The following is a 20,150-nucleotide window of genomic DNA, read 5'->3' on the forward strand; positions in this document are numbered from 1 at the left end:
GAAGCGTATCCTTATGTCTAGGCATAGGGGTCACTCTTGGACATTAAACACTTGCCCATGAATTTTTATAGATAACGAAGATTACGCTCCCTTTTTCAGGAAAAAACCAAGCGATAAAGTCATGTAAAGAGACTTTCATCAAGATCATCCTTGGAAAAAAAAAATTTGTTGGCATCCATCCAAAAAAGTGGCCACCTTTTCATAGAAGTGACAATGAAGAGACATGGTGAAAATGCCCTCAACTTGTCACCGTTCGAGTCGACTGGTTTTGGGTTTGAGTTTTGGCATGCCCACTATTGCCCATTGATCCTGTGGAAGTGCTGCTTGTCGTACAGGGACTTGTCCTGAGGGCTAAAATCACTACCATGGAGCACCCTTTTTTTTTAAAAAGACAATGAAGAGACATTATACAAATAACTAATTTGGCAATGGGGGGAAAGGATTTCTTTGTGATCAACGCCCCAACTTGAATAAATCTATTAGCAACTATTGTACCAATTGAGCATTAGCTCGCTATTTAATTGAGAACATCCTTCCCACGAAAAAGTGGTTTAAGGTCCAAGTATAATTATGCTCAAGAGCTTTGATTTCTGCATCTGTGGCTTCACATCATTTTGGATTTTGAAAGCCTCACCAAAGGTACCAGGATCAAAATCCACAAAAAAAAAAATAGTAGACAAAAAGCAAGATGTGAAGGTGAATGGCTGAATAACAAATAAATTGATTGAGAGGATGAGGACGAGAGGTGTATGAAAAAAGATAGAGAGAGAGAATCAAGGTTACAATTAAGGGACTGAAATTTCAACGGCAGGTGAGGAAGATGGAGAAGAAGAAGAAAGCATTGGAGAATTAAGGGGAGATGAGACCATATCATCAATAGTGGGAAATGGAATGACAAGTGGAGAAGCAAGGGTCACGCACTCATGCTGCCTTTGAAGGAATCAATTCCCAAATAAGAAATAACATGGGACAAATTTATCTGTCTGAGTCTCTGGGAGCAACTCCTGCGTCATAGACACAGGGGTTGCACAATGACCACCGTGCTCCTCCTAGGGACATGCACCCTTATGTCTAGATGCAAGATTGCTCTCGGACAGAAAACACTTGCCCGGACAACATTCAACTCAAGTGGTATCTCCTCATGGGCTTGGAACCTCAAGGGAATTATGCTCCAGTGCCTACACAGGACTTTGGGTTAAATCCTTTGTAGTGAATAGCAGTGAGGATCCAACGGGCTGGGAACGTCCTGGCATCATGTCAGGATGAGAGAGAGAGAGGATGCCAATGTACCCTCCCTTGGCGGCTCAGAGAACCTTTTCCCCAGACAGAAAAATCCTTGAAAAAAAATGGCCTCTGCCAATCTCAGTGACATTAACAATGTACAGAATGATACATTAAAATTGCTCTGTAAAGTACATGAGCCACCTGATTATGCAAACTAGATTGACAAGAGAAGGCAGGAAGCCCTAATTAACTAGATACAGAAGCATCTCTTCAAAGGTGGACTGCGCCTCCCAAAAAGGGAGGGGGTAATTGTTGTACATTACAAAACTTGCTGAATATTGTATGGACTGCACTTCTTATTCAAGAAGCAGATTCCTGTAGGCTAATGCTGGTGCTAACTGCCTCCTGTGAAGGAGACCATGCTTATTGTATGTCCCTTGAAGCTGCACAATACTATCTTTAATTCAGCCGCTATGGAATTTCCAGTATCATTCTTACAATAACCTCAGAAGCTGGAGGACCTTTGTGACTATTTCTTATATAACCAGGATCAGTTCTTTCTTGACTCTCAATTTGCAGGCGCCGGCTTTTGTCCATTTCTGACTCACTAATGCTGAGAAGCGTTTCTTTTATGATTTACAATGCTCTCAATAGTTACACTAGCTTGAGCTCTGATTTGCTCAAAACTAGATCATTTCTAGCTTCCTTGACACAGTAGACACCATCTATTCTTCATGACTACATTTTCCCTGGATCCATTCCCATTCCTGTTAGATAAAAATGGGCTCCAACCTGGGACACTGCAGCAAAATACCTGCGTCAGGGCACTGAATATTCAAAACACCATCCTACAAATAATTCCTTAATAACACTTGAAAGTTTAAGGGCTGGCACTGAAAAAAGAAAAATGAAAATTTAAGGTCAAGTGTGACATGTTACCATATAATCATTTGGATTTTTTTTTTTTTTTTTTTTTTTTTTTTTTGTGGTGTGGGGGTGATGTTGTGGTGTGGGTGAAGGGGGGGGTGGGGAAGTAATCGTTTGAATTGGTTTATGACTTCTGATGTATGATTCATGGTACAATGAATTACAAGGGTGAAGTTGACTCTGATCAGACAAAAGAAAGAATCCCCTAAAATGGCAAGTTTTCCCGTTATATTACTGCAACATAGTGCATGGAAAAGCAAGGAACCGTTGCATTAGTAGCATGAAAGGTGCTCCGGTCACATTAAGGATTCTGCAAGCATATGATATCCAGATTGTTTTCACTTTCACTGCAGCATGATTGTGCACATGCAACAGACATACAATGGGTCAAGCTTGAGAACTCAATGCAATATGGAGTTTCTGAATTCCAATCAAATTCATCTGGCAAGTATATTGGTCGTAGAAATTTCTATTCTAGATAATCATTGTCATGCATCAGTTTGAGGCTCTGACAAAATCCAATCTTTGTAGAAGTTAATCTAATTCTAATTGTTCTATCTCTAGGTGTACCTTGGATGTACACTGTAATTTCCATTGCTTGTCAAGATTGCACCAATTCTTTTAATACATTATTTATCCTTCAAAGTGCATTTTTAATGCTAGGACTCAAAATCTTTGAAAAATTACTTTTACAATCAATCTTCATGTCTTTATTTGTAAATGGAGAGTGTCAAGCTGATCTAGCATCATTTTATTGGATGAACTACTTTCTTTGATCCACAATACCAGATTGCTCGGTGCAACTGTCATGAAATGTCATAAACTAGGGAATAAGGAAAGATTCTTACTACTAACCGTGTTTGAAGCTGCTTGCATCTCTAAACTTCAGGGCCAGATGCAAATAAACTAACAAGACCTCTAAGCACTTGTGCTGAGAGTTGATGTGCTTGGAATAGCTCACCGTCCAAATTCCACACACTCTCATCACCAAAAGACATAAATGTGAAGGCTGGTGTCTATTAGAGAAAAAAATGCACTGTTACAATTATGTTGTAGGTAAAAGAAGAGAAGATGAGAGATGATGGGAAATACTTTATGATGCTCCACAAACTTGAAGTTCAAGGGGCTACCATCTTTCTTTGCAAGTTGTGTGAGGTGCCTGTAGACATTAACTCATGTTAAAAAGATGGTACATTTGAATTTGAAAATTCGCTGAAAGCATATATGGTAAAGTAATTAAATGACAAAGAACATAAGGATAACTGGAATATACAAGTAGATGGAACAAGAAATAAGAAATGAAACTGATCTTTAATGACAGGAAGCACATGTCTGTGTCCAACACAGGGCGTCTTCCACCACAACTTTTTGAAAACCCAAAATGCAAACAACTGCAAATATTTTATTTCATTTATTATGAGATACATTTCAAACATTTTGATTCATGTAGGTGCTCAATATAAAAAGAATGTGCATGCTGACAAGGCTCGCAGATTAAGGTGTGGCATGCATCTTCCATGTATATACATTGTCTTTGAGGAGGCCAATTTCAGAAGTCGGAGTATCTTTTTTTTTTTTTTTTTTTTTACACAGATTAAACTATAATAAACAACTTATGGCATCTAACAGAAGTTAGCAGAAACAAATCTACAAAATCCACAACATTCATGCATGTATAAAATAAAAAATAAGAAATAAATAAACTTTGGAAACAACAATCATAAAAACAAAAATCAAAAGAATGATGGAGAAGTCTTTCCAGTTACCATAAATAAAATGCACGAGGGCACTCTTTAACTAGTATGAGATGCAAAAAACCATCTGCAAGATGAGCATCAGCCACCAAACCATCGGGAGCTCTTTCATTGCGACAGGAGATGACTGCAGCACCTACACTAAGGAAATGCCCCTTGGATTGCAGCCACCTTGAGTCTTTGGGGATCATGTAGTCTGTCTCTGTGGGACTTTTTGTAATCATTTGAGTTGGGTTCACAGACTCAGTACAAACGCTACAATTAACATGGCAGACCAGTCTTTCAGGTCTTTTCTGTGGACCCCACAGTGATCTTGTCCCTCTACCTTGAAGACCTTTGACAGGAATTGCATTTACATTTTCCGCTTTAACTTCTAAAAATCTTATGTCAGCTCCATATGACCTGAAGAAAGAAAAGGCATGATTTTATACTCAGAAACATGAGAAACCAACTCAACAGTGTTCTGAATCGTATCTCCATGGACAAGAAAATAGAAGAACTACTTCTAGAAGGAAAGCTTTTCAAATTGAGTCTATCTGAATTCTTTCCAGAAATACTGGTGATGATTAGAAATAAATATGTTAAAGGTGAAAAAACTAAAACACTTATTGCATTTTCTTTAGTTGTTTCCCACTTGAGCCCTAATAAGCACTGACATATTTTAGGATGACTTCAACATATTTTATATGGTCTTAGCACAATGTTCTCACAAACTGATTTTAGAACAAGCCAACTCAACCAGGTTTTCTGGCTTAGGGATGTGCTTAAGAAAGTTGAGCATCAACTTTCATGAGAAATAATACCTGTGCTGCAAAAACACCTTTGTTCCTGCATAATCATAGCGTTTGGGGCCCATCCAACGGTACTTTTCACTCTCCTTGATGACATCTCCATAGAATCCATATCTGGCAGTAGAGGGACAGTTAAATTAACAAATGGCATCCCAGAAAAACCACTAGACTGCATAAGTAACCATGTAAAATACAGGATAATTTCATTACCATGATCATAACTAATCTAACAAATCTACGATGTTTATCAAGTGGATTTAATTTTTCTCAATAATAGCCCTAATCTGAGTGACTTTGCTCATCAATCTTTGGTTTCTAATTGTCCAGTTAAAAAACTTCGAATCTTCCAAGATGAAATTAGAGAGAATTCTCATCCTTGATACTAGTATTGGTCAAAGATATAACAGTGCACATGCGTGAAATGAGGCCCAGTTTCCTGGAGCAACAGAGAAGCTCCTTGTCAGGACTGGGAAACTACAGTCACTAACTTAAACCATATTGGGAGAGTGGACAAAGTAAAGGTTCAAGCTGTCAATCTGTCAATGATCTTCAGATGGGAACTATTAATCTGTTCAAGAGACTTTAATAGTTTTCTTCATGTAATTAGTCATGGAGAAGGTCTTCATGTAACTTAGTCATGGAGAAGGGCGTTAGAGATGGAAATGAAGTTTCAAGATAGGCTGACCTAAAATAAAACTCAAAACCTCAACAGGTCTAGAGAGTTACCCAGCAAAAGAAGCTGCATAGCGTACAGAAGGTGCGTCCTTGGACAAGATACTTGTTTTCCATCTGACAACTTGAGCTATATCGAGGCGTACCCTTTTACCAAGGACAATATGCAAGGCAGATGTTATGGGATCTCGAGTCCCAGTAGTACTGCAACAGAAAAACAAAACAAAAAAAACAACAACAACAACAGAATCTTGCTTAAAAAAATGAAGCCAAATCACAATAATAATATCTATTCAAGATTGTCTATAAAACCTGCACAGTTTAATCTAAAATAAAGATCTTATTGTCCAACATTAATGGTTACAGAAGAAATTTCAGTAAATGTGATTCATTGTAGATCAAGAAAAACAGATATTTATAGACTCAAACGTGACAATAACTATAACAAAGCTGGGCCAGCTGGCCAGGTCCATTCTTGTTTCTCCCCATTGTCCTTCCAATCTTGAGACAGGAGAGTAGATAGCTAACTAAAGTGTTGCAGACTCATGAGTTCTAAAGTAGAAGAGAGAGAGAAAGAGAGAGAGAGAAGAAGACGAAGAAGAAGAAGAAGAAGTAAAACAAAGAAAGAGGATAAATGTCATCACAAAAGAAAAGCCACACGTAATTAATCTAGAAAAAGAATACTCCTGCTACACCGTAAGCTCAGGCCAATTTCGATTTCTCACCAGGAGGTATTATCAAATTATTTAGAGAAGATATTAGGCCTCAAAATGAACCTTGGTTGGAGTAAATTGATAGAATCAATCCTGAAACTTATTGGCCACCTAGTGTCTGTTCTTGGTTGCTTGGTTTGAAAGCAGCCCATAAAGCATCTAGGCCCTCTGATGGGGGCCAACCCACAGTTCCTCTCCTAATATAGCTCATAATTCATCCCCAAGAAGATACATTATTCTGAAACCATAATTCCCAAGCCTTAAGACCATCAATTCTTAAACCACAGCGGCAGATCATATTGCTGACCGCCCTATTCTCAATATTTCAAGAGAACATCATTTAAAACCATCACCAAATTCAACCTTTCACTTTATATCTAATTACTTTACATTCCAGAATTCTTTTCTTACCCAAAAGGGGTCCTAAAATGTTCCAGAATTTATAAAATTGCCATTATCTTTATTATTTGAGCTTCTATCACTTGAAGTGGGCTCATAGCGACCCAAAAGCAGGGTTTTGGCATTAATTGGTAACAGAACTGAAAATCCTTTTCCATACCTTGAACCATGGAGGCCAACAATGAGGTGTCAGCAACTCAACTCCATATAAGAGGAAACTCTAGCATACATTGTCCAGTCATCTAAAAATAGGGTTTTGGAACACAGGGTTGCATTAATTGATGTAATTGCATGTACGTGGCTGGACCGGCATGACCCGATTTGGAAACCCAAGAAAAACCAGATCCAAATCAGGAGAATTTCAGTCCAATAAGAGTTGGTAGGGAATTTATTTTGTCTGGGATATATTTGTAATTTGATATCAAATATTTAATTCTATTAACAGTCAATCAGTGAGCTAGAGAGAGTCCAAGTTGGTTCCAAGTTATGGTAGAAGTCTTTTGCTTATTCTTTTATATATGAGATATAATCCATAGAGGTATTAGACTGGAATAGAATTATGGAGCTTCTTTTTTTATATGTGTTCTATTGTGCTTTGGTGCATTGCATGAACTGGGAAGAACCTGGATGTGATCTACCCCTCCTGCTCTGCTCATGATGCATCATCACAGGTGTGTCGTTCCTTCTTTCCCTCAAGTTTCTGTTATTCCTTCCTGTTTCTGTTTCTGTTTCTGTTTCTCCTTCCTGCTTTTCTTTTCTTTATCTGTTGAAACTCCTTGCAATTTTCTGGTTCTACTTTCCGATCTAGGCGCACTCACCAGGAGGTCTCAAGTTCAAGTCTCCTGGCTGTTACCTTCCCCCTTCCTCTTACATAGTGTAACCATCTTTAAAAACAGGATCTTGAAATTATATTGAAGTCCTCTCTTTCTTAAGTTGTCTCTGTTTTATCCGTATCATTGCTGAAATTCCAGATTAGCCCTATCTCTTTACATCTGATTACTTTACGTTCCAGAATCCTTTTCTTACTCCAAAAAGTGTTTTAAACTGTTCCAAAATCTACAAAATTGCCATTGTCTTTATCATTTGACCTATAATCACTCAAGTGGACCAATAAAGACCTAAAAGCAAGCTTTTGGAACCTGAGGTTGCATTACTCTACTTCAGGAACCTGAACTTTATGCCCGACATTATCCTCAAACTCTCCCCTTTTGGATAATGCATGCCTGGATATTAGAAAAAGTTTCATTTGACGATTACCTGGCTGTCGCTCCAAACTAACTTAGGTCTCAAATTTCATCAAAATATTGAGAACTATGCAATTCATCTTCCCTAGTAAAGTCTCACTATGAATACTTCTTTCCCCTATAAATTCATAAGTTTTTCTCATAGCAGGGTGCCGTTTTCTTCTACACGCTCATACCTTAGATTGTAGATGCTCTTTATTTACACTTGGTTCCTTCATCCTGAGCCTTATAAAACACTTTTATTCATTAAGTAATGATCATAATATGATACCAGCAACAACAACATTAACAAATTACCAAGTAAAGACTTGAAATAATCAAAAGAAGTAGAGACACAACTCTCCTCAGGATGACATTGGATACAAAAACAAGCTATATGCCTAAGAGAAATATCATAGAAAACAAGAAATGCAAGAAAATACCAAATCACAATGGCATCAGTTGAACCTGCAGGAATAATTCCCAGTCTAAATTTTTCATTTGGGAAGGACAATATAGTATCTTGATCTGCATGAATTGCAAAATAACAAAAAATTTAGCAGTCAGTCAAGTGTTATAAAATATGTATTTCGCTAGTTCTATAAACATATATTCTAAAGAGAGGAAAATTATATAATTTTTGTTTAAATACATATGTAATATATAAATATATATATATATATATATATAGAGAGAGAGAGAGAGAGAGACAGAAAACAAAGTTACAGAATATAACCTCTATTGCTAGACCCACCTTCAGATCCTGTAATTTCAGAAAAATGCAGTGAAACATCAGGTCTCCACCTATTATCTCTCACATCAAATATAGAGCTAAACTTGCACAGAGTTATAGTGATCATAGTACATACTGATATTTGAGAAGCCCGAGCTATTAGGTCCAGAATTTGAAAGAAGAGGTTCATTTTGATGCGAACTCTTAGAGGTAGTTTCATTAGGATGATGAACAAGATTGCTCTCAGTATTCTCAGCTGTATGCACAAAATCTGTAGGTGCTGGAGGGTAGGAAGCCTTGTACCTTGGAGAGAGTAAACCATTCAGAATTTCATTGAAGAAACCATCACCACCCTGGAACCACACATATCAATGGGTCATCAAAGAAAAGACAGTATGCAGTACAGCCCACCTAGAAAACTACTTAGCCTGTTGGAAATGCAGATTAAAAATTTGCAAACAAATACTCTCATTTTTTTCAGCCTAGTTTAGTGTTGAAGAGAAGTAGAACTCTAGATTGACTATTTATGCCTTTATTGCTCTTTTTCTAAATATAAATTTGGCTTCACATCAGTTGGATCAAATTCATATTTCCAATCAGTTCTAAGTAACATTATCACTAGGTGAAGATATTTGGAATTAATTAAGGTACTCCAGTCATTTACAATTTTCAGCCCGCAGATAGCCCTGGTTGACCACAACAACTCCCTCAAGATGTTTTTTTTTGGTTGATAACCAAATTCTACAGTAACATTTATCCTTCAATGCTTCACAGACCAATCAAAATTAGGAAACTAGGTTCTTTGGAGTTGTGAAAGAGTCTAGTTGTTTGGAGAAAAAATTGTTTCAATGCTTAAATGTTGGACATCCTTTCCATGAAACTCTATCTAGCTGGTTTCTGCTACTTTTGAATTTCCAGCAACCATCCTTTGGGTTTATTTTTCATATTCTGCTGAATCCTACTACATCCTGAGACTAGTGTGTAGACGTCAAGAATTTGGGAAGAGAAAAAAGAAGGTACTCCAGGATCCATCCCATTCTCTGTAACATGTTCTGGAACTGATCATTTTCAAAGTCGAACACAAAATATTTTTGAGTTAGTCAGGGTATTCCCATCGACTCTGTTGTTGTCTGTTGATATACATTTTTGTTGCCCTTAACAGCTTGAGCCTTTGGGATGAGCGGTTGTTACATGGTATCATAGCCAGGTCAGGTGTTCAATCCCTGGTAAGTGCAAAGGATTTGTATTATGTGTTGTTGTGCCCCATTGGTGACACGTGATAGTATCACCTGCAGGGCCTTGTGTGTGTTTGTGGGTTTACACATGTGGGTGGTGCCATGGTGGTGTTGTATGTGGCCCTTACTTAACAGCTTAAGCTTTTGGGATAAGCGGTTGTTACATACTCCATATTCCGTGATTGGCCCATTTCATCACTACTATTTGATCATCGATCTTTGTCTCATTCAGGGAGAATCTGAGAGAATTGATAATTGAATCAGATAAAACAATCACCTTCCAAAATGGAATACAACACCATCACCTCAATAATGGAATCAGAACAAATACCAAGCCCTACATTGGTACCCACTCCATTCAATAAACTAACTCAAAAGCACAAGAAAATGAGTGAAGGCCAACAGAAGAAGAGGTAGGAGAAAGGAAATTCACAGTCCCCCTCATATTGCCCCTCATTAAGAAAAGTCTAAAGAAAATTATATCATGGAGCTATTTGTCGAGAAATTTGCGTGCTCCGTAATTAACCCTCTTTAGTTCCACTCATACTTCAACAGTTCTTTTGTGTTCGACTGACCCTTTTCAAGACTTTAGTGCCACTTTGAGAAGAAAGATGAGAAACCCAAAAATGTTAGCTCCAAGTGCCAGAAAAAATTTAAGGGGGCCAAAAACAGCAGCCGTGATGCAGAAAAATCATATAAATGGGCTTATTTTATTAGAAATAAGCCTTGGGTTGATTTATATATGTGTTAGTCCTTTAGTCAAATGGATTTTCTTTGTAACGGGCCACTGTAATGAGCCTATAATATGGGTAGAGGCAAGGCATATGGGATTAGTTAGATAAGTGTCATTATTTCTTTAATTTAATTGTTATTACGTTTTTTAGTTAGTAGACAAGCTTGTGGCACAATGGTTAAATTGTACTATTGCAACATGTTGGCCACACATTCAAAACTTGGGAACAACCTCTTTTGAGAAGCAGGGGGTAAGGCTGCGTACATTTGCCCCTCCTAGACCCTGCAGTAGAGCCTTGTCCACTGGGTTGCTCTGTTTTTTTTTTTCTAAAGTGTTTTAGTTAAGCCGCATTAGGATTCTACAAGTCCATCCTTGTTTTGAGTTATTTTCCTTTATTATTGCAGTTTCTTAGTTATTTATGTGTTAAGAATTGGGTTAGGCCTTTCTTTTTTAATGATTGAGTCTTTTTTTGAGTTTCTATATAAGTTTGGAAGGGAGTCCTGCATTGCACATGAATTTTGATTAATGAAAAGCTTTGTCTTTGCTGCTCTCTTCCTGCGTGAAGAATCCCTTGTGTTTGATCAAGGATCCTTGTGTTTGATTAAGGCTGATTGGTGTTTGATCCTTCCAACCACCTTGCAGTGTGAAGCCCAGGTGTTTTTCTTTGTTATTATTCTTCTTCCTCCATTAATCAAGTAAGTGCTCCACTGAATTTTGATCCCAGATTCATATGCAAGGGTTTTTTTACATGAATTATGGTTGAGGAATCTGGCCATCAGATTATCCTAAAGGAAGAACTCGATCAGAAACTCTCCCTGATCAGACATGCTGATCTGGAGTTATTTCACCATTCCAATTTCCAATTCTGCATTTTTTATCCAGATTTTAATTTTTCTGCAATTCTGATACTGTATCGATTATTCAATTTGATTACTATGTTGGATTATTGTTGATAAAATTCTCATTGCTAATATCAGATTCAACCGGGTATTATAGTTCTGGCCTCTGTTAAACAAACTGAACTGTGACTTTACCGATATACCCCTATCCTAGTGCTACTAGGATTGAATCATAACTTCTGATCCGGCCCTTGGGTTGAGTTTAGAATTTCAGCAGGTATCCTACCCCTTGTTTGTTGAACTTGACCTGAGTTTAGAGACCATCTGAGCTCTTGAGTTTGTTTTATATGATTTCTCTTTAATCTGGTTTTATATTCTCTAGGATTCAATCTGTTTGGTACTGTTTTGATTACTCAAATTCAGTTCTACATTAAGTGGTATCAGAGTTATGGCAGAGAGCTCAAGAACTCCAGACCCACCTGACCCTATGAGTAGGATATTTGAGATGTTTCAGCAGATCACTATTGAATAGAGAAGTATAAATGAGAGGTTGCTAGAGATATAGAATTGAAGCCCCACACCTATAAAAGGTAGTTATGCACCGCCTGAAGGTTAGGCAAGATATTCAGCACAATCTACAGCAAACAACCACAATCAGAGTTTCACCAAGAAGAGGTCCACAACCAGTTCCTAATGTCCAACTGAATTTTGAAGAACACGTGTGGACTTACTTGAATGGTGATAATGGTGTACCCCCTCGACGCTCTGACGATACACAGAAGGTCAAGCTCGAATTGAAGGAGTACAATGAGAAACAAGATCCACAGATATTTTATGACTGGTTGGCAAACTTTGATTATTACTTTGATTGGTTGGAACTATCTGAAACAAGGACGATGAGGTTGGATCAAATAAAATTGATTGGTGCAGCACTTGAATGGTGGAGAACTTATAAAAGAAAGCTTGAGAGTCATGGTCAAGAGCCCACTACGTGGCAGGAGATGAAGGAAAAACTGAAACAAAAGTACCTACCAGAGCATATCCAAAGGAAGTTCTATTCAACAAGAGTACCACCAAAAGGCTTTCAAAGCTAACCAAAACTTCAAGCATCCATCAATGAAATTCAGTTCAAGTTGAGGACTGTTGGAAGTCTGACACCAACAATGTTAAAGCACAGGTTGAGCGCCAGTTTGCAACGTCAAAGGAAGAAATGAAGGAAATAGTTAAAGTGAAAGAGCTTATCACTTTGGATGATCCGGCGAAAGAGAATCCAATTTTTCTACAAAAGTTTGATTTGCATTATGAAGGCAAGGAGACAGAAAATGTAGAAGAATTAATGATTCAAGGTGAAATCCAAATTCTTTGCAAAGTATAAGATTTTCCTTTACTTCAAGGACTAGAGCCTACATTTGAAGATCAAGATGAAGAAATCAAAGAAGCTTGCAATGACAACGAAGAGGAAATACTTAAAGACTTTAAGACGGATGACCAACAACCAAAGGCTGCTAATGTGGAGGATTGCATTACAAAGGTTGACGAAGACATGGTTAAAGCAATAGTATCAGATGAGGTTGTGATTAAGGAAGACTTCGAGTACCCTCCGTGTTAAGCTGTCACCACCACTGATGTAATTCTTACCGTCAAGAATTTATTGAGTTTGTCATTCCACCTCACTACTTTGAAGAGAAAATTCCCAAGGTTGAAAACTTATTCCTAAAGTCTTTACATCACTAGAGTTTTGTTTGGGAATGGTCAAAGCTTCTACTCACATGTTTCCCCCGTCACTGCAAAATTCAAGGTCTAATTTGTTTCAAGCTGGGGAGAATTGATGCAAATAAATCATACAAATTGGCTTGTTTTATCAAAAAAAAGCCTTGGTTTTTTCATATATGTGTCGGGCCTTTAGTCCAATGGGTTTTCTTTGTAATGGGTCACTTTTTAATGGGCTTATAACATGAATAGAGGCTAGGCATATGGGATTAGTTAGATAAATGTCTTCATTTCTATAATTTAATTGTTATTAAGTGTTCCAATTGTAGGCTAAATTACGAATCTATAAGTCTAGTCTTGTTTTGAGTCAATTTCCTTATTATTTCAGTTTCTTAATTAGTTATATTACCTAATTAGTTAAGGATTGGGTTAGGTCTTTCCTTTTGAGTTTTTTATATAAGTTTGCAAAGGGGTTCAGCATTGTACATGAATTTTGATTCATGGATCCTTGCACCCGTCCTTTCTTGGAATCTCCATGTAGCCAACCCCATTAGGTTGGAATAAGGTTTTGGACGTTGTTGAAAAGCCTCGGTTTTACTGCTCTTCTCTTCTTGTGTGAAGAGTCCCTTGTGTTTGATTAAGGCTGGTTAGTGTTTTTGATGTAGATCAATTTTATGGTAGAAAATACAGCGGCAGAAAGACTGGTCTAACCAGCCCCAATCGATCTAAGGCTAGTCCAACCAGTCCCAATTTAGGACGACAGCTGAAGGGCCTTATAAGAGCTCTACCGATTTCAATTTTGTGAAGTTTCTGTCATGCCTTGGCCAGCAAGAAAAGCAAGGGGGATGGGTTATGAATAATTCTAGAAGATTGCTTGGAGTTTCCTTTCTTGAGTTGATTCTTCTTGTACAAGGAAGATCTTCTAGAGACTTTCTTTTATTATTAATTTCTTTTCTTTCTTTCTTTCTTTTTTTTTAAATGTAACTTGTCCAAGGACATGAAGACAGTTTCCTTTCCAGTTCTTTTTCTATTTTTCCACTACCTTGGGAGGCAAGTTACTCATGCCTATATATTGTACATGACCCTTAGTGATCCTACATGATTTGAAAAATAGTTTGAGCTTTGCCTTGTGCAAGTATATGGTCCTGTGAGAGGCTGATGACTCTGAGAGTCAAGAGTGAGAGGCCCAGGCTGAGATAGCCAACCCTATACCCTCTCTTCCTCTTCCTATCGATCTCCCTTCTCTCTCTCTCCTTCATTACTTCTGTTGTTTTCTGAGTCATATCAGCTATGTGTAAGAGTGTTTGAAGGACAACTAAAAGACTGAAACATCCTCTACTGCTGCTCTGATCGGAGAATACAATTGCACAGCCTGCGATAGGGTATTGGAGATTTTTTTTTCTGGGCAGAGATCAACTTCCTATCTCTCTCATATCTGAGGACCTTTGCAGCCCATCTTTTGAAGGTCCACTAAGCACCCCCAATAGGCCACTGGATCAGGATTTCTTGCCTATCAGAGATCTGTATGCTGTTATGCCAAGAAATCTCTCATTCTTGACCTAATTCAAGAATCTACTGTTCTGAACATTTGGCCATCTTCTCAAGCTACAATCTTGGGGTTCCATTAAGGTCCCTTCAAGCCTCCTTTGATCAAATTTTAACCTTTCCTGGGCAGTATTCTGGAAGTTCTTGAATTTCTCAGGTTTAACTTAATTTTTTTTCATATCTAAGGTATTCTGTCTACCTTTTTCACACTGTTATTGGGGTTCGATCTCAACATTACCAGAGCTTATTTTGAGTGTCATTAGAGTCCAAGTTTCTGTCTGGATATTGGTAGTGTACCTGTCACTTAGTTGCTGGATTCTACCCTAGCCGATTGGTTGATACTTGGGTAATTAGCCACTGTTTTGGGGATCATCACAGTAATGTTATCAATCCTAGCAGCAGGGTGTTTGGAGTTTATATGGGTGTTGCTACTAAGTCTTACATTAGTTTGATCCTTCCAAACAACTTGTGGTGCGAAGCCCAGGAGTTTTTCTTTGTTATTATTCTTCTTCCTCTATTTTGTCTCCATTAACCAAATAAGTGCTCCTTAGAATTTTCTGCAATTCCTATTCTGATCTGGGATTCATATGCATGGGTTTTTTTTTTTATATGAATTACAGTTGAGGAAATATGACCATCAGATTATCCTAAAGGAAGAACTCATATAGAAACTCTCACCAATCATACCTGCTGATCTGGAGTTATTTATTATTCCAATTCTGCCCTTTATATCCAGATTTTGATTTTTTTTGCAATTTTGATTGCTGTATCAATTTCATTACTCCGTTGGGTTATTGTTGCTAAAATCTAATTACTAACATCAGATTCGATTCAGTATTATAGTTCTGGTCTTTGTTTAACAAACTGAACTGTCATTTTACTGATATAATCCTATACTAGTGTTATTAGGATTGACTCATAACTTCTTATCCAGCCCTCGGATTGAGCTAAGAATTTCAGCGAGTGTCCTAACCCTTGTTTGCTGACCTCGACCTGAGTTTAGAGACCATCTGAGCTTCTAATTTTGTTTTGTACATTTCTCCTTAATCTGGTTTTGTATTCTCAGGGATTCGATTCTGTTTGGTACTGTTTTGATTATTAATTAAAAAATATTACATTAACAAGAGAAAGAGGAGACAGAGGCATACACATCAAACCTAGAGGATGACTTTTGACATTTAAAATTAGACCTTCCATCTAGATTTGTGCTGAGAGTCCCAGAGAGGATCCTTATCTTTGCCTCATCCTGCTTCTCTAAGAGAAAGTTAAGAACAATTCTCAAAACTGACTTGTTTCTTCTTTCTAGATGGAACCTTGGTACCCACTAGCATCAATTGAACCTATCCAGCAAAGTATCTGTTCCTGGAACTGAATCAAGCAGTTTAACACCATGATTCTAAATTCCTAAATGTGGACTGTATGTTTAGTTCATGTGTATATGCTAGTAAGAAAATTCAAATCATCTAAGCTTACAAAAATTAAAATATGACCTCGCTAAGTAAGCTAGTCTCATCATTGAACATTACAACTACCTTTCCTAAATTGTCAAGTGCAGTGTGGGCACAACTTGTTCCTCTACCTTCAACAGACTCATGGGTGTTTGCAAACAACCAGTCCATTTGGTAATTCTAGTGTTCTACATTCATTTATTCTGCTCAAAGAAGAAAGAAGAAGGTCAAAGATCACGTCGGGATTCAATGAAAAAAATCTGGTAATTGTTTTCTCTATTGAGCGTCTCTATCAGTGGTGCTAGTTGGCTAGTGTTGATAATCAGACCTGGATCATCCAGTTATTTTCCTATCTGTTAGCTGCCCCCAGAAATACCACTTTGAATTCTAGCCTACTTATGTGAGCTTATGAAGTACCTCCACTAGACCTAGCTTGATAAGAACATGTCATTTGATGAACGAAAAATCAAGCCCATATTGTGAGAACTCAAACAAAAGAAGAATGTCAATAGAAGCTAATAACTTACTATAGCAACAACACCATCATGGGATTTGAGTTCCTCATCTTTCATAGATGATATCACATCAAATGCATGCCCCGCCCTCTCTGTAACAGTTACCTAATCAAGAAGGTTGAGCACGATTACTAACCTGAATATTATTAAACATCTCACTCAAAGTGGGGAAAATTATTTTCCTTTTTCCACTCGACTGATATATGGACATTAATTGCAAAACAAAACCACTGAATTAAGAAATAATAGTGTTTCCTTCTATTAAGTAAATAAATAGGTTTTAGTTAAGGAGAATAAAAATATAAAAGGCATACTAAAAACGCCACGAAAAAAAAAATAATAATAATAAGGAAACAACAATACAGATAATAAAGATAAAGGGTTCCATTACCCACAGATTAAAAGCTACAATATACTAGAAAATCCACATGTTCGCTACCATCAAAAGGCTAAAAGCTCAAGCTATAAAGGAAGGATAGCATCAATGTATACATTAACACTCTCCTGCACGTGCAGGCCAAGATCCCATGGTCCTTGCAAGTGGAGCTCACTCAACATTTCTTCACATGGCACCGAGGGAGAAGAAGTGTCAGCCCTTACCCGATTTTTGCACTTCCCACGGGTCGAACACTTGATTTCCCTGCTCTGATACCATGTTCGCTACCATTTCACCTAAAATATCGAACTGTTAGGAAAGGGCAGCGACCATGTATACATTAACACAACCTACCATAGGCCTAGGTGCCTAATTACACCCAACTAGGCAAGCTTATCTGCATTATGATTAGCCGATATATCAGCTTTCAATGGAAAAAAAAAAATTAATCATGTTTCATGAACTTTTTCCGCTTTGTGTGGATAAGCTGATTGAAACTGCTTAGCTCAAGATAAATGATCTATGTAATGGGCTTGACAGAGAGTACCATAATTGATAATACTATTAATCAGCAGTTCTGAACCATCTAATGGTGTCAATTCTGTATTTTCCACATGGCAAAATCAACAAATCCCTAATAAATCCTGAAAGTGATCTGTCAATGACATGATATCAGATCTTATGCAAATCAAAGCCTTTGATCCAATGGTTAGGATCGACTGTTCTTATGAGACAGGGTGTGGATAAACTTAGTGGCTCTTTGAGAACATTCCTCAGAAGCATTCCAGGTGTTCCCAGCAGCAGAGAGCTCTAGAGCATGGAATACAATGAACATCAAGAAGGCTTCTGAGAAATGTGCACAAACTGCGCCATTGTGGCCACCAAACTTTTTGAAGGTTCAGAATCACAAACATCAGGAAAATCTGTCATAAAGGCTTTTGTAAGATGCTAGGAAGTAGGATCATCGATATGGTGGGAATTTTGGCTGGTTTAACATTTGGACAGGCAGATAAAAAGTTATAAATTCCACAGGTAGGGGATCCCTGGATGAGTATAACAGTTTTTTGCTTGACTGTCGTCCATAATAGAGCACCTCTATGACAATCACATATATAAACTCATCTTGTATAAATTAGCATTCGATTGATAAGAGAAATAGAAGCCCCAGAATGTGCTACTGGAACTCATTGTTCTAAGTCTATGTATGCCATTCACATAATGGTCTTACATAATTTCAGAAGAAGGATATGGAAAGAGCCTTGTGTAGTATGCCCAGAAATTACCTTTGTTTTCACATTAGCACGAGAAAATATAGGAGCCACAGTTTCCCAAGTTCTGCAGCCATTCCTTTTCCCACTCAATGGATGAATAAAAACCTAGCCAATTAGGAAGTGACTCAAATAAGATACAGAGAATAACTTTATCCTGGTTTGGCAAATTAACCCAGAAAACCATACATCAAATGAATAATTAAACGTACTAAAAGGCTTTTGGGTCTGTCAGCTTGCATTTCTTCCATAGATGCATTAATTTGATTCACCCATGTTTGGCATATCTGCAGATCCTTGTGACCAAAGGTGTAAGTAGTCAGGATCCAAAGAGAACGCTGGGTCTTCGATCTTTGGAACCCATGCACCATAAAACAAAACATCTGCATCAGAAAAGAGAATTTTATCCAATTAGACCCACAATCAACCAGCCATCTACCAATGGATAAAGAACAAAGTCAACAAAGGAAGGGATTAAAACCTCAGAGTCATGACCCACAGGGAATCCTCCAGATTTCGGGAGAATTGACTCATGAATCAAACACCAATTGATGAACTCAACGGCGTAAATATCAGAGAACTTGATAGCATTTTCAATTTTTGAACCATGACTGGTAACCCAACACGAAGATCTATCCATCTTCTGGAAGACATTAAAAATCCATCAGAAACTGTCATCTAAGCAGCTGTAAGTAGTATTAAAAAAAACCATATGAAAACCTGCACTAACCCAATGCAATCAGTCAACCCAACATTCCAACAGAGGAACCACTATGAGAATTTCCGTGTAGTTACTTGAAAAATCCAGCTCTTTTCTTTGGAATTTTTTTGAAAATTGAAGAATCAGGCACCAGATTCAATAGATTAAAGTATCAAAAACTAAAATTCTCCACCAACACTTTACCATGGTAAACTTATGGCTTATTAACCTATGCATCTTCCCCTCGCTTTTTTCTTTTCCTCATATATATTCCCGAACTAAACTAAACAAATAGAAATTACCACAGAAAAGTATATCAATCAATACTCACCAAACCCCCACCCAAGAAAAAAGAAGAAAGAGAGAGAACATATAGATAAATAATTGCAGATTATCCATTTCTAAATTGCATATTGAACAAAATACACAAAGATTGTCAAACTCAACAACAATTGAACGGTTTCTTGACAGGAGAAAAGTGAGAAAGAAAATCACTAAAGTGAGTTCCATTATGCCCCCAATAGCAAAGTAGAATGTATATGCATGGATGAATGTTTGAATGCATTTGATTCCAAGGTGAGAAGACAAGGAAAACATAAATTCCCGAATTCATAATATATTCCAATGAACTGAATTTAATCTCTACTTAGCCAGAGATTAAATTCCCGAATTCATAATTTCACAACATAAATCATATTTTAACTCACGTTATTGGCGGCTTCCAATAATTTCCACGACAACCCATCTGAATTGAGAGTGACAACGACCTCCCCAAAATGATCCAAGAAGAGATTCGACCTCAAGATGGACTCTTCTCCTCTGTTGCGAGATTCATTTCTCAAAAATCCATCATTAGTTCCATCCATGGATGACAGTGATAACCAAAAAAAATCCGGATTTGCAGAGTAAAATCTCAAGAATCAGCGAAAATTCACGCATCCCATGCTCCTGGGGAGATTCTAACAGATACCCAGAACAAATTGAAATGATTCCAGTCCGGTCACCAGATTGAAACTTCCTCGCTTGATGCCTCAGGTGCCAGTCAAAAACGGTGTGAAATACGCATTAGGCTATTGATGATTCTAGGAGAGACAGAGAGAGACAGAGTGGCTTCATCGTAGCTCAGAATCAGAGGCAAAAAGGAAGCCGGCCTAAAACAGAATAAACGGCTTCATTATAGCCAATGATTCTAAGTTTCTAACCATCTCCTCTGAAGATGATTTCGATCACCAATCGTTCGGCTCCTTCATGCCGAAATGGGCAAAGGCTGCTCTTCCATTATGCTCTTCCATTAGATGCATGGATTTGCCCCTCAGCAATAGGTTTCATAATCCACCCAAGTCCG

The 20,150-nt window shown here is 37.6% G+C and overlaps 1 protein-coding gene across 5 annotated transcripts; it reads right to left on the minus strand.

Annotated features, from left to right (window-relative positions):
- Positions 1-1,336: 1,336 nt before the first annotated feature.
- Positions 1,337-20,150, minus strand: LOC122084379 (ceramide kinase). 5 transcript variants are annotated; one of them, XM_042652581.1, is made up of 14 exons: positions 19,513-20,150; positions 18,587-18,748; positions 18,318-18,488; positions 18,121-18,213; positions 16,474-16,566; positions 8,573-8,789; positions 8,440-8,466; positions 8,147-8,231; positions 5,423-5,572; positions 4,709-4,810; positions 3,918-4,307; positions 3,244-3,310; positions 3,007-3,167; positions 1,337-2,024 (listed from the first exon to the last, which is right to left on the minus strand). In XM_042652581.1, the coding sequence occupies exons 1-13, from the start codon at positions 19,669-19,671 to the stop codon at positions 3,030-3,032; spliced, it is 1,854 nt and encodes a 617-aa protein (XP_042508515.1). In that variant the 5' UTR covers positions 19,672-20,150; the 3' UTR covers positions 1,337-2,024; positions 3,007-3,029. The 5 variants fall into 5 exon arrangements, with proteins under 5 accessions (XP_042508515.1, XP_042508516.1, XP_042508517.1 ...); XM_042652582.1 differs by having other exon boundaries at positions 1,337-2,038; XM_042652583.1 differs by having other exon boundaries at positions 3,000-3,167.

The sequence above is a fragment of the Macadamia integrifolia genome, chromosome 7, assembly GCF_013358625.1.
Source record: "Macadamia integrifolia cultivar HAES 741 chromosome 7, SCU_Mint_v3, whole genome shotgun sequence".
NCBI classification, from domain to species: Eukaryota; Viridiplantae; Streptophyta; class Magnoliopsida; order Proteales; family Proteaceae; genus Macadamia; species Macadamia integrifolia.

Bases quoted from the DNA above. Each gene is read 5' to 3' on its own strand.
- LOC122084379 (XM_042652581.1), bottom strand. From the start codon at position 19,671: ATGGATGGAACTAATGATGGATTTTTGAGAAATGAATCTCGCAACAGA. The intron at 18,749-19,512 runs GTGAGTTAAAAT...AATGTCTTCCAG, and splicing joins TATTGGAAGCCGCCAATAAC to AAGATGGATAGATCTTCGTG. The intron at 16,567-18,120 runs GTAATTTCTGGG...CTTCTTGATTAG, and splicing joins GTGCTAATGTGAAAACAAAG to GTAACTGTTACAGAGAGGGC.